Source organism: Lytechinus pictus, chromosome 6 (genome assembly GCF_037042905.1).
Source record: "Lytechinus pictus isolate F3 Inbred chromosome 6, Lp3.0, whole genome shotgun sequence".
Taxonomy (NCBI): domain Eukaryota; kingdom Metazoa; phylum Echinodermata; class Echinoidea; order Temnopleuroida; family Toxopneustidae; genus Lytechinus; species Lytechinus pictus.
This window is the reverse complement of record NC_087250.1, coordinates 4,654,457-4,667,667: the sequence shown is the minus strand read 5'-3', so window position 1 is coordinate 4,667,667 and position 13,211 is coordinate 4,654,457. Positions and strand designations below refer to the sequence as shown.

The following is a 13,211-nucleotide window of genomic DNA, read 5'->3' as shown; positions in this document are numbered from 1 at the left end:
TTCCAACTATTTAAAAATTTACTTGCCCAACTGGGCAAGTGCTTCTAAACAGTTATGTAGCACCATATTCTACTTACATAATTAATGGTGTGATTTACCATGGTAACAGAATTACAAGTCGCATGATTCAGAATTATAACGGCCCATAAAATAACAGTTCAAATACTATACAAACCCTTGGGAAAAAAACAAAACAAAGAAAATTGATAGGTGTCCACATTTGGCAAGCACCATAAAAATATTGTAGATTCTTACATTGTTGATCTAAACAGGAACGGAACTTGATTTAATTGGCAAGAAATGTCATAATTTCATGATTTGAGGTATTTCATAAGGGGGAAGTCAAGTCACCCATAACCGTGTATTTGTCTTAGACACCGTTCTCATTACGCATTCTAAAACTAGTTTACCGAAAACCGATTCAGGAAACCAGTTTGAAAGATCGCTTTGCTAGCGTTCCCACTTGATGACACAAAAGTGGTTTTCAAAATCACTTCACGTGAAGCGATCTTGTTGCGATATGGAAACACTTTCAGTGGGGTGACACATTTCGCGGGAAATTTGAAACCGCAGCGTAGGCATTCTACACCTGTCATGCGGAGTAGCACGCTCAAAATGCGCGAAGATTGCTTCCAGAAGAAAGGCTGTGTCCTCACTTACGCTAAACCAGTTTGGATACGACATCGCGAGGTGATTTTCATGAGTCTCGTCCATGCATCAATTAGATCACAGCCCATCTCATAAACTAAAACAATGGATTACGTATAGCAGATCTTGAATTTATGAAGTCAAATGTCAAAGGTCATAGTTCAGAATCTTGACTTCCCATGGATCATTTCAATCTGGTGATAATCCCCATTTAGTAAATGTAATGCCATGGCAGTTAAATGAGTTCAATGTCAAAGGTCAAGACATGGAATCGTGACTTCCTGTAGTGTTGTTCAAGAAGCTCCCCCTAATGCATCGACCTGGTGAAAATCCTCATTGTAAAAAAATATTGTGTCACAGCAGAACTTGAATGGCGATGGGTCACAGGTCACCTTTCTGCATCGCAATTTCTTTCAGGGTCACATGTAGGTTCTCTGAACATTTCCAGCTGATTGTAATCTTCCTTGTCAGAGCATGAGGAAAAAATCATCATTAGAGGAGATATACCCCAGGGCCCCGTCTTACAAAGAGTTACGATTGATCCAATCAATCGCAACTATGGACGGCCAGCAACGTCAACATCTACTATGCATGTTTGTTCAAAATATTTTCTAGCTATGATGTATATTCATGTATTCATTGTTTTCTTGATAATTCACTGCGCTTCTCTTTGCATACAAAGGACATTGTGCAAATTTTTCATAAAAGAAAATTATGACACTGATGGATTTCCATAGAGATACGATTGATCGGATCAATCGTAACTCTTTGTAAGACAGGGCCCAGATTTGAAGCTGCTGTTTTATCTTTTAACCCTGGCTTGGCGCTCAGGCTTGCCTGCCGAGGTGAAAAGTTATATACATGCAGGAGGGATTAAATTGGTCATGCAGGGTTAAAAAAGCTTCCAAATGAAATAACTTGGATCCTCTAAAGAGGTTTTTGTAGTTGGGGTATATATAACCGCAGTTCAGACCTCGAGCAGTGGTCGTCTCCCCAACCAGGATTTGACGTAACGGCAATTCATAAAATGCAATGAGACAAGGGTCAAAGGTCACAATCACTTTATGCATCATAAGTTACTTCAGAATTTCACAAAGGTCATCCTAACAACACCTCCACTTGGTAATAATGCTCCTTTATGTCAGCAGATTATAAAAGGCATGGGTCAAAGGTCATATTTTGCATCAAAAGTTCATTCATGATTTTATCTTGCTCCTGTTAAAAGCATCTCTAAATAGTTGTAATCCTCCTCGTAAATAAAATGCTTTGAGTCAAATAAAGGTCAACCTTCTGCATCACAACTTCTCTCAGGAATTCACATAGGTCCTCCTCAAAACATCCCCACCTGGTCGTAATTTTGTTTGTCAAAGCAGATCATGATAGGCAACGAGTCCAAGGTCAAAGGTCACTTTTCTGAATCAAAAGTTCATTCATGATTTCAAATAGCTCCTGTTAATAGTGCCTCCACTTGGTCGTAATCTTTCTTGCGAAAGAAGATGTCACATCATGGCAGATCTTGAATATGACAATGAGTCGAGGGTCAAATGTCAAAGGTCGCATTACAGCATCGCATGATTCATTAGGAATTCATGTAGTTCCTGTCAACAGCGCCTCCACTTGGTCGTAATCCTCCTCCTCGTCGCTTGCGAGCTCATCCCCGTTCTGAGAATGACGAGGAACAAACTCTGCTCTGATGGCCTCCAGCTCGTCAAGTTGTTGCTGAAAAGGAAAGGGTCAACAAACTCAGTAAATCTCTTCCCATAGGTCACTGTACATTAGAGTAGTCTTGATACTCAAACTTTTTTAAATAAAACAATCAGATATATATTTTACTTAACATATGGTAGTCTTTTGATCTCTATTAACAGGGTTCCCAGCTTTTCAAGAAAACAAAATTCCCTGATTTTTCCTGATGAAGTTTAAAAATTCCCTGATAATTATTTAAACCATTTCCTAGTTTCGCGTGTTTTCGCAAGTTGTTGCAGTGAATTACATTTTCAGTATAAAAACAATAATGTAAAACTAATTAGTACCACCATAACCAGTCATTCAATGGATGTTGTTTTGATATGCAACAAAATATAACAGAGTCTGACTGACTACCGTGATTTCGACATTTGGGCTGATCAAAATTCCCTGATTTTTCCCTCATTTCAGGCATTTTTCCCTGATTTGAGGTATTTTTTATCAAATTCCCTGATTTTTCCCCGACTGGGAAAAAGTAAAATAATTTTCCCTGATTTCCCTGATGGGCTGGGAACCCTGATTAAAAGAAAGAATGACTGGAAGCACATTAAACCATAGTTTCTTTGAAAATAATATGGTATGGATATTGTAAAGATTATCAATAGAAAGGAATTATTCATCATTGTATGGAGTATGAATTATGAGACTACACATCAACATATTGCATCCTAGATAAACTCTCCTTTTACGGTAGTCGGTTCTCTTCATCATTACTTATTTACCATTCATAAAAAAAGAATTTATCAAAGAAATCATTGGAAATAAATGTAAACTCATAATTCATTATTATTTCAAACCAAAATTTTTCTCATTGTCTTTTAGCTTTTTCAATAAAAAATGACAGATCTAATGACAAACAATCAATAGGAAATAACTTGACAATTTTCAGTACAACTGTTGAATTAAACGAAATGAAATGAAATTATTGATATCACTTATATGAGAAACCGTCCAAGGTTAATTCCCTCCTTAAATAGTGTAACAACAAGCAGGGCCCTATAACATCAACTTAAACGTAATTGATCATAGAACTGGGCCCTGTCTTACAAAGAGTTACGATTGATCCAATCAATCGTAACTCTATGGAAATCCACCCGTGTCATAATTTTTTCTACAGAACATTTGCAAAATGTCTTTTTGTAAACAAAGGAGAACACACCAAATTGTAAAGAAATCAATGAATTTATGGACACACATTTATATCTAGATTTTTTTTTGCATTTCATATGTTGACTTTGCTGGCTTTCCATAGTTGCGATTGATCGGATCAAACGCAACTTTTTGCAAGACGGGCCCCTGATTTCTACAATCGATCATACACATTAATCAATGTTATCAATCGTGAAATCAGCCCCTTGATCAATCTCTAAGTTTTAAGTCACAGGGCCCTGGCGGGTGTTTCACAAAACAGTTCATAAAGTTAAGCACGACTTTACATACATGTATGACTGAAACATGTTCTTAGGTAGTCAGCTGTATAGGGATATATCATAGCACATAAGGGGTATTAAGACATTTGTAAAGTCACTAATGTCATTTGTAACTCACAGTTTTGTGAAACCTGCTCCGTGACTCACCTTGACGTGTGCTCTATGAATGGTTCTCTTGTTGTTGATATGTCTCCTTGGAAACGGATTCAGCTCATCAAAAGCAATCTGATAGAAACCAAAATAACATCATTGATTGATGCTAGCATTTCAAATACTATCAATTGGGTAAAATGAATTTTTTGAGGATTTCTATTTCTGTCATCATCATCATCATCACCGTCACCATCATCATCATCATCATCATCTTCTTCATCATCATCACCATCATCATCACCATCACCATCATCATCATCACCATCATCATCACCATCATCATCATCATCTCCCTCATCATCACCATCATCATCACCATCATCACCATCATCAACATTTGGATACCTGGGTTAGTCTCTGGACATCCGTCAACATCTCCGGCATTCGACGCAGGAAGGCAAAGATCCTCAGATAGTCGTTCTGTTTCAGCAGCTCCTCTTCAAAGAACTTGAACGCTGCCAGCGAGTAGCGGAAGAGGACCTTGTTCCCTTCCGACAGGAAGGTGTCCCAGATCCGTAGCATGGTCTCGGCAGGGATGTTATCACAGAAACAGGTGACAAACCAGTTGAAAGTGACCAATGACAGATCTATCCTAAAATAACGTAAAACAAATAATGTTTTACTTAAAGGAGAATGAAACCCTTGAAACCAGCTGAATCCATATCAAAGAGAAAAATCAATGAAACATATTGTTGAAAGTTTGAGGAAGATTGAATGAATAATAAGAAAGTTATGAGCATTTGAATATTGAGATCACTAATGCCATGTAGATCTTCCCATTGGCAATGCGACCAAGATCTGTGATGTCACACACGTACAACTCCCTCATTACTTTAGTACTTATTTCACTTATATTCTCACTTTTATAGAGTCTATCACAAGGTGAGGTGTTCTCTTTATATGAGAGGACAAGTGCAGAGGTTTCACAACATTATATAATTGATGAATCGTTTGTCATATGATTAGAATGAGAAAAAAGAGATGTTTTGGGGTATATTTTCAGTGTCCAAAAGGGGAGAGTTGTTCATCTGTGACATCGTAGATCTTGGTCGCATTGCCAATGGGAGAATCTCCATAGCATTAGTGATCTCGACATTCAAATGCTCATAACTCTTCTATTGCTCGTCCTATTTTACTCAAACTTTTGTTGATCTTATTCTTTGATTTTTTTGCTTTCACAAAAGCTAACTTGCTCCAAGAGTTTCATTCTCCTTTAACATAATTTCTCAGAGAATATCAATTTTTTATTCAGTATTGAAAATTAAAATCCCCCAAGAAAGTGACCAATGACGGGTCTATCCTGAAATAACAAATTGAAAAGAATAGAACAAATAATGTTTTACTTAACATAATTTCTAAGAGTATGTCAATGATTTTTTTTCAGTATTCATTATTGAAAATCAAAATCCCCAAGAAAGTGACCAATGACAGGTCTATCCTGAAATTACAAATAAAAAATAATAAAACAAATAATGTTTTACTTAACATAATTTCTCAGAGAATATCAATTTTTTATTCAGTATTGAAAATTAAAATCCCCAAGAAAGTGACCAATGACGGGTCTATCCTGAAATAACAAATTGAAAAGAATAAAACAAATAATGTTTTACTTAAAATAATTTCTAAGAGTATGTCAATGATTTTTTTCAGTATTCATTATTGAAAATCAAAATCCCCAAGAAAGTGACCAATGACAGGTCTATCCTGAAATTACAAATAAAAAATAACAAGTGGAATGCCTCTGGCCGTCTCACCTGCATCACGCGATTCAATATAGCAGCAGTGCTGATTTTGAAAACTACTATAACTCGCACAAGATGTTCAGTGATACTTGGTTACTCTTATTTCCACGTTTTATGAACTAGACCAATACACTTATAGAGATATGATGGCAATTCAACAAATACCCCCAACGTGGCCAAAGTTCTTTGACCTTACATGACCTTTGACCTTGATCATGTGACCTGAAACTCGCACAGGATGTTCAGTGATACTTGATTACTATTATGTCCAAGTTTTATGAACTAGACCAACACACTTTCAAATTTATGGCTGTAATTCAACAAATACCCCAATTTGGCCAAAGTTCATTGACCCTAAATGACCTTTGACCTTGATCATGTGACCTGAAACTTGCACAGGATGTTCAGTAATACTTGATTACTATTATGTCCAAGTTTCATGAATCAGATCCATAAACTTTCAAAGTTATGATGGTAATTCAAGAGATACCCCCAATTCGGCCAAAGTTCATTGACCCTAAATGACCTTTGACCTTGGTCATGTGACGTGAAACTCATGCAGGATGTTCAGTGATACTTGATTAACCTTATGTATAAGTTTCATGAACTAGGTCCATATATTTTCTAAGTTATGATGACATTTCAAAAACTTAACCTTAGGTTAAGATTTTGATGTTGATTCCCCCAACATGGTCTAAGTTCATTGACCCTAAATGACCTTTGACCTTGGTCATGTGACATGAAACTCAGGCAGGATGTTCAGTAATACTTGATTAACCTTATGGCCAAGTTTCATGAACTAGGTCCATATACTTTGTAAGTTATGCTGTCATTTCAAAAACTTAACCTCAGGTTAAGATTTGGTGTTGACGCCGCCGCCGCCGTCGGAAAAGCGGCGCCTATAGTCTCACTCTGCTATGCAGGTGAGACAATAAAACAAATAATGTTTTACTCAACACAATTTCTCAGAGAATATCAAGTTTTTTTTCAGTATTGAAAATTAAAATCCCCCAAGAGAGAGTGACCAATGACAGGTCTATCCTGAAATTACAAATTAAAAATAATAAAACAAATAATGTTTTACTCAACACAATTTCTCAGAGAATATCAATTTTTTATTCAGTATTGAAAATTAAAATCCCCCAAGAAAGTGACCAATGACGGGTCTATCCTGAAATAACAAATTGAAAAGAATAAAACAAATAATGTTTTACTTAAAATAATTTCTAAGAGTATGTCAATGATTTTTTTCAGTATTCATTATTGAAAATCAAAATCCCCAAGAAAGTGACCAATGACAGGTCTATCCTGAAATTACAAATAAAAAATAACAAGTGGAATGCCTCTGGCCGTCTCACCTGCATCACGCGATTCAATATAGCAGCAGTGCTGATTTTGAAAACTACTATAACTCGCACAAGATGTTCAGTGATACTTGGTTACTCTTATTTCCACGTTTTATGAACTAGACCAATACACTTATAGAGATATGATGGCAATTCAACAAATACCCCCAACGTGGCCAAAGTTCTTTGACCTTACATGACCTTTGACCTTGATCATGTGACCTGAAACTCGCACAGGATGTTCAGTGATACTTGATTACTATTATGTCCAAGTTTTATGAACTAGACCAACACACTTTCAAATTTATGGCTGTAATTCAACAAATACCCCAATTTGGCCAAAGTTCATTGACCCTAAATGACCTTTGACCTTGATCATGTGACCTGAAACTTGCACAGGATGTTCAGTAATACTTGATTACTATTATGTCCAAGTTTCATGAATCAGATCCATAAACTTTCAAAGTTATGATGGTAATTCAAGAGATACCCCCAATTCGGCCAAAGTTCATTGACCCTAAATGACCTTTGACCTTGGTCATGTGACGTGAAACTCATGCAGGATGTTCAGTGATACTTGATTAACCTTATGTATAAGTTTCATGAACTAGGTCCATATATTTTCTAAGTTATGATGACATTTCAAAAACTTAACCTTAGGTTAAGATTTTGATGTTGATTCCCCCAACATGGTCTAAGTTCATTGACCCTAAATGACCTTTGACCTTGGTCATGTGACATGAAACTCAGGCAGGATGTTCAGTAATACTTGATTAACCTTATGGCCAAGTTTCATGAACTAGGTCCATATACTTTGTAAGTTATGCTGTCATTTCAAAAACTTAACCTCAGGTTAAGATTTGGTGTTGACGCCGCCGCCGCCGTCGGAAAAGCGGCGCCTATAGTCTCACTCTGCTATGCAGGTGAGACAATAAAACAAATAATGTTTTACTCAACACAATTTCTCAGAGAATATCAAGTTTTTTTTCAGTATTGAAAATTAAAATCCCCCAAGAGAGTGACCAATGACAGGTCTATCCTGAAATTACAAATTAAAAATAATAAAACAAATAATGTTTTACTCAACACAATTTCTCAGAGAATATCAATTTTTTATTCAGTATTGAAAATTAAAATCCCCCAAGAAAGTGACCAATGACGGGTCTATCCTGAAATAACAAATTGAAAAGAATAAAACAAATAATGTTTTACTTAAAATAATTTCTAAGAGTATGTCAATGATTTTTTTCAGTATTCATTATTGAAAATCAAAATCCCCAAGAAAGTGACCAATGACAGGTCTATCCTGAAATTACAAATAAAAAATAACAAGTGGAATGCCTCTGGCCGTCTCACCTGCATCACGCGATTCAATATAGCAGCAGTGCTGATTTTGAAAACTACTATAACTCGCACAAGATGTTCAGTGATACTTGGTTACTCTTATTTCCACGTTTTATGAACTAGACCAATACACTTATAGAGATATGATGGCAATTCAACAAATACCCCCAACGTGGCCAAAGTTCTTTGACCTTACATGACCTTTGACCTTGATCATGTGACCTGAAACTCGCACAGGATGTTCAGTGATACTTGATTACTATTATGTCCAAGTTTTATGAACTAGACCAACACACTTTCAAATTTATGGCTGTAATTCAACAAATACCCCAATTTGGCCAAAGTTCATTGACCCTAAATGACCTTTGACCTTGATCATGTGACCTGAAACTTGCACAGGATGTTCAGTAATACTTGATTACTATTATGTCCAAGTTTCATGAATCAGATCCATAAACTTTCAAAGTTATGATGGTAATTCAAGAGATACCCCCAATTCGGCCAAAGTTCATTGACCCTAAATGACCTTTGACCTTGGTCATGTGACGTGAAACTCATGCAGGATGTTCAGTGATACTTGATTAACCTTATGTATAAGTTTCATGAACTAGGTCCATATATTTTCTAAGTTATGATGACATTTCAAAAACTTAACCTTAGGTTAAGATTTTGATGTTGATTCCCCCAACATGGTCTAAGTTCATTGACCCTAAATGACCTTTGACCTTGGTCATGTGACATGAAACTCAGGCAGGATGTTCAGTAATACTTGATTAACCTTATGGCCAAGTTTCATGAACTAGGTCCATATACTTTGTAAGTTATGCTGTCATTTCAAAAACTTAACCTCAGGTTAAGATTTGGTGTTGACGCCGCCGCCGCCGTCGGAAAAGCGGCGCCTATAGTCTCACTCTGCTATGCAGGTGAGACAATAAAACAAATAATGTTTTACTCAACACAATTTCTCAGAGAATATCAAGTTTTTTTTCAGTATTGAAAATTAAAATCCCCCAAGAGAGTGACCAATGACAGGTCTATCCTGAAATTACAAATTAAAAATAATAAAACAAATAATGTTTTACTCAACACAATTTCTCAGAGAATATCAATTTTTTATTCAGTATTGAAAATTAAAATCCCCCAAGAAAGTGACCAATGACGGGTCTATCCTGAAATAACAAATTGAAAAGAATAAAACAAATAATGTTTTACTTAAAATAATTTCTAAGAGTATGTCAATGATTTTTTTCAGTATTCATTATTGAAAATCAAAATCCCCAAGAAAGTGACCAATGACAGGTCTATCCTGAAATTACAAATTAAAAATGATAAAACAAATAATGTTTTACTCAACACAATTTCTCAGAGAATATCAAGTTTTTTTTCAGTATTCATTATTGAAAATCAAAATCCCCAAGAAAGTGACCAATGACAGGTCTATCCAGAAATTACAATTTAAAAATAATAAAACAAATAATGTTTCACTCAACATAATTTCTAAGAGTATGTGAATGATTTTTCAGTATTCAGTATTTAAATTAAAATCCCCCAAGAAAATGACGAATAACAGATCTATCCTATAATAACAAATTAAAAAGAATACAAAATAATGTTTACTAAACATACTTATAAGATTTTATCAATAATTTTTCAGTATTCAGTATTGAAAAATAAAATGAAAAAAAGAAAGTGACCAAAGACAGATCCATCCTGAAATAACATTTATGTATTAAACAGAATAAAACAAATAATGTTTAACTCAACATAATTTCGTCATGTAAGAGTATATCAATGGCTTTTCAGTATTCAGTATAGAAAATTAATATCCCCCAAGAAAGTGACCAATGACAAATCTATCCTGAAATAATAAAGTAAATATAATAAATCAAATTCCAGTACTGAAAATTAAAATCCCCCAAGAAAGTGACCAATGACAGATTTATCCTGAACTAACAAATTGAAAATAATAAAACAAATAATGTTTTACTTAACATAATTTCTCAGAGAATATCAATTTTTTTTTCAGTATTAAAAATTAAAATCCCCCAAGAAAGTGACCAATGACAGGTAAATCCTGAAATTACAAATTAATAATAATAAGACAAATAATATTTCAATGGCAAAAAGAAGCTGCTGAAAACTGCTTATCTAATAAAAGAGAGCCAATGGAGTAAATTAGAAAGTCAAAAAGGGGCCTAAGCTTTCGATCCTAGCAGAATCTTCGCCTCCGACGAAGATTCTGCTACATGTAGGATCGAAAGCTTAGGCCCCTTTTTGACTTTCTAAATAATATTTCACTCAACATAATTTCTAAGAGTATGTCAATGATTTTTTTTCAGTATTCATTACTGAAAATCAAAATCCCCAAGAAAGTGACCAATGACAGGTCTATCCTGAAATTACAAATTAAAAATAATAAAACAAATAATGTTTCACTCAACACAATTTCTCAGAGAATATCAAGTTTTTTTTTCAGTATTGAAAATTAAAATCCCCCAAGAAAGTGACCAATGACAAGTCTATCCTGAAATTACAAATTAAAAATTATAAAACAAATAATGTTTCACTCAACATAATTTCTAAGAGTATGTGAATGATTTTTCAGTATTCAGTATTTAAATTAAAATCCCCCCCAAAAATGACGAATAACAGATCTATCCTATAATAACAAATTAAAAAGAATTAAAAAATAATGTTTACTAAACATACTTATAAGATTTTATCAATAATTTTTCAGTATTCAGTATTGAAAAATAAAGTCCAGAAAGAAAGTGACCAAAGACAGATCCATCCTGAAACAACATATATGTATTAAACAGAATAAAACAAATAATGTTTTACTCAACATAATTTCTTCATGTAAGAGTATATCAATGGCTTTTCAGTATTCAATATAGAAAATTAATATCCCCCAAGAAAGTGACCAATGACAAATCTATCCTGAAATAATAAAGTAAATATAATAAAACAAATTCCAGTACTGAAAATTAAAATCCCCCAAGAAAGTGACCAATGACAGATCTATCCTGAACTAACAAATTGAAAATAATAAAACAAATAATGTTTTATGTAACATAATTTCTAAGAGTATATCAATGATTTTTCAGTATTGAAAAATAAAATCATGCAATAAAGTGACCAAATACATATCTATCCTAAAATAACATATTAAACAGAATAAAACAAATAATGTTTTACTCAACATAATGTCTACATGTAAGAGTATATCAATTGCTTTTCAGTATTCAGTATAGAAAATTAATATCCCCCAAGAAAGTGACCAATGACAAATCTATCCTGAAATAACAAATTAAAATGAACAAAACAAATAATGATTACTCGACATAATTTCTAAGAGTATATGAATGATTTTTCAGAATTCAGTATTGAAAATTAAAATCCCGAAAGAAAGTATCTGAAATTTAGAGAATTACTGTTCTTGTTTCATGTAGTTCCACTTTGGAATAGTTCGCTTCATTACAGAGTAGGGCCCCGTCTTATAAAGAGTTACGATTGAACCAATCAACTACATTGTACAACTATTCAAAATGTTTTCTAGATGTGATGTAGAATCATACATTCATTGTTTTCTTGAAAATTTAGTGTGCTTCTCTTTGTTTACAAGGGACAGCATGCAAATTTCCTGGAGAAAAAAAATTATGACAATGTTGGATTTCCCTATAGTTTAAGATGATCAGATCAATCTTAACTCTTTGTAAGACGGGGGCCCTGGGGAACGTTCCATGACAGTTACCATAGAAACAGTCAGGGGACAGAGCCTGTCAGCCAATCAAAACCAAGGATTTCACTGAAATTGTCAGCGCTGTGATTTAGTCAGTGCTGACAACTTTCATGAAATAGTTTAATTATGTTTGATTTGTTATTTTTGTTTATACTTGGTCTGTGTTGACCCAATAAAACATATAAATACAAAAGACAAAAAAAACTTTCATGAAACACCTCCCCCCCCCCTGATTACCATAACACAAAGACTGCCCTAACTTAGTCTATAAAATCAGACTCTGTCAGAAAGACTTGAGGAAAATGATCAAGTTTGTAACAGGAGGAGGGGGGGGGGGGGAGGGTGGTCGATCTTTGACCAATACGTACGAGTACTCTTCGAAATGGGCGTGGAGTCTTGGGATTTTCTCTGCCAGAAGCTCTCGGAAGACTCTCTGGTCGGTCTGTGATCCAATCAATGTCTTGCTGTAGTAATCCATTGGCATGATGTACTCTACAATGGCAATCAAGCACCTATACAAACAATATTAGAATGTCTTCTTGATAATAATAATATAATATAGGGTATTTATATTGCGCACATATCCACCTTGTTAGGTGCTCAAGGCGCTCCTATATTACCCGGCTAAGCTAGGCGTTCATAGCGCACACAGCTTTTTAAGGAATTACTTCCTACCGGTACCCATTTACCTCACCTGGGTTGAGTGCAGCACAGTGTGGATCAGTGTCTTGCTGAAGGAAATTACGCCATGGCTGGGATTCGAACCCACGACCCTCTGTTTCAAAGTCCGAAGACTAATCCACTGGGCCACAACGCTCCACTATACATTCTATACATTAAAATGTATAGAAAACCAGGGATCAAACACCCATACAAAAAGTATTAAAATGTTTTCTAGATAACATTACAATGTATAAACAGTCAAGAATCAATTTGAATATTCCAAAAGGGGGTTCTCACTTAGCGGTAAATGTGACGATATCGCCAGGGTTCGTAAATGGTTGCAAGAAAGTTCGCAAATACATGTAGTGTTCGTTGCTGCAAATAGTTTTTTGTTGAA

General features: G+C 34.7%; 1 protein-coding gene across 3 annotated transcripts in view; it reads right to left on the bottom strand.

Annotated features, from left to right (window-relative positions):
• Positions 1–708: 708 nt before the first annotated feature.
• LOC129263540 (TBC1 domain family member 2B-like) overlaps positions 709–13,211 on the bottom strand; it is a 51,963-nt gene continuing 39,460 nt past the window's right edge. Inside the window, exons 23-26 of one of the 3 annotated variants that reach the window (XM_064100740.1) lie at positions 12,520–12,663; positions 4,323–4,569; positions 3,972–4,049; positions 709–2,367 (exon numbers count right to left, since the gene is read on the bottom strand). In XM_064100740.1, the coding sequence (XP_063956810.1) occupies positions 2,236–2,367; positions 3,972–4,049; positions 4,323–4,569; positions 12,520–12,663 (601 nt within the window). In that variant the 3' untranslated portion in view covers positions 709–2,235. Of the gene's footprint in view, positions 2,368–3,971; positions 4,050–4,322; positions 4,570–11,246; positions 11,436–12,519; positions 12,664–13,211 lie in introns of those variants that run through there. The other 2 variants (XM_064100742.1, XM_064100741.1) reach the window with 2 other exon arrangements.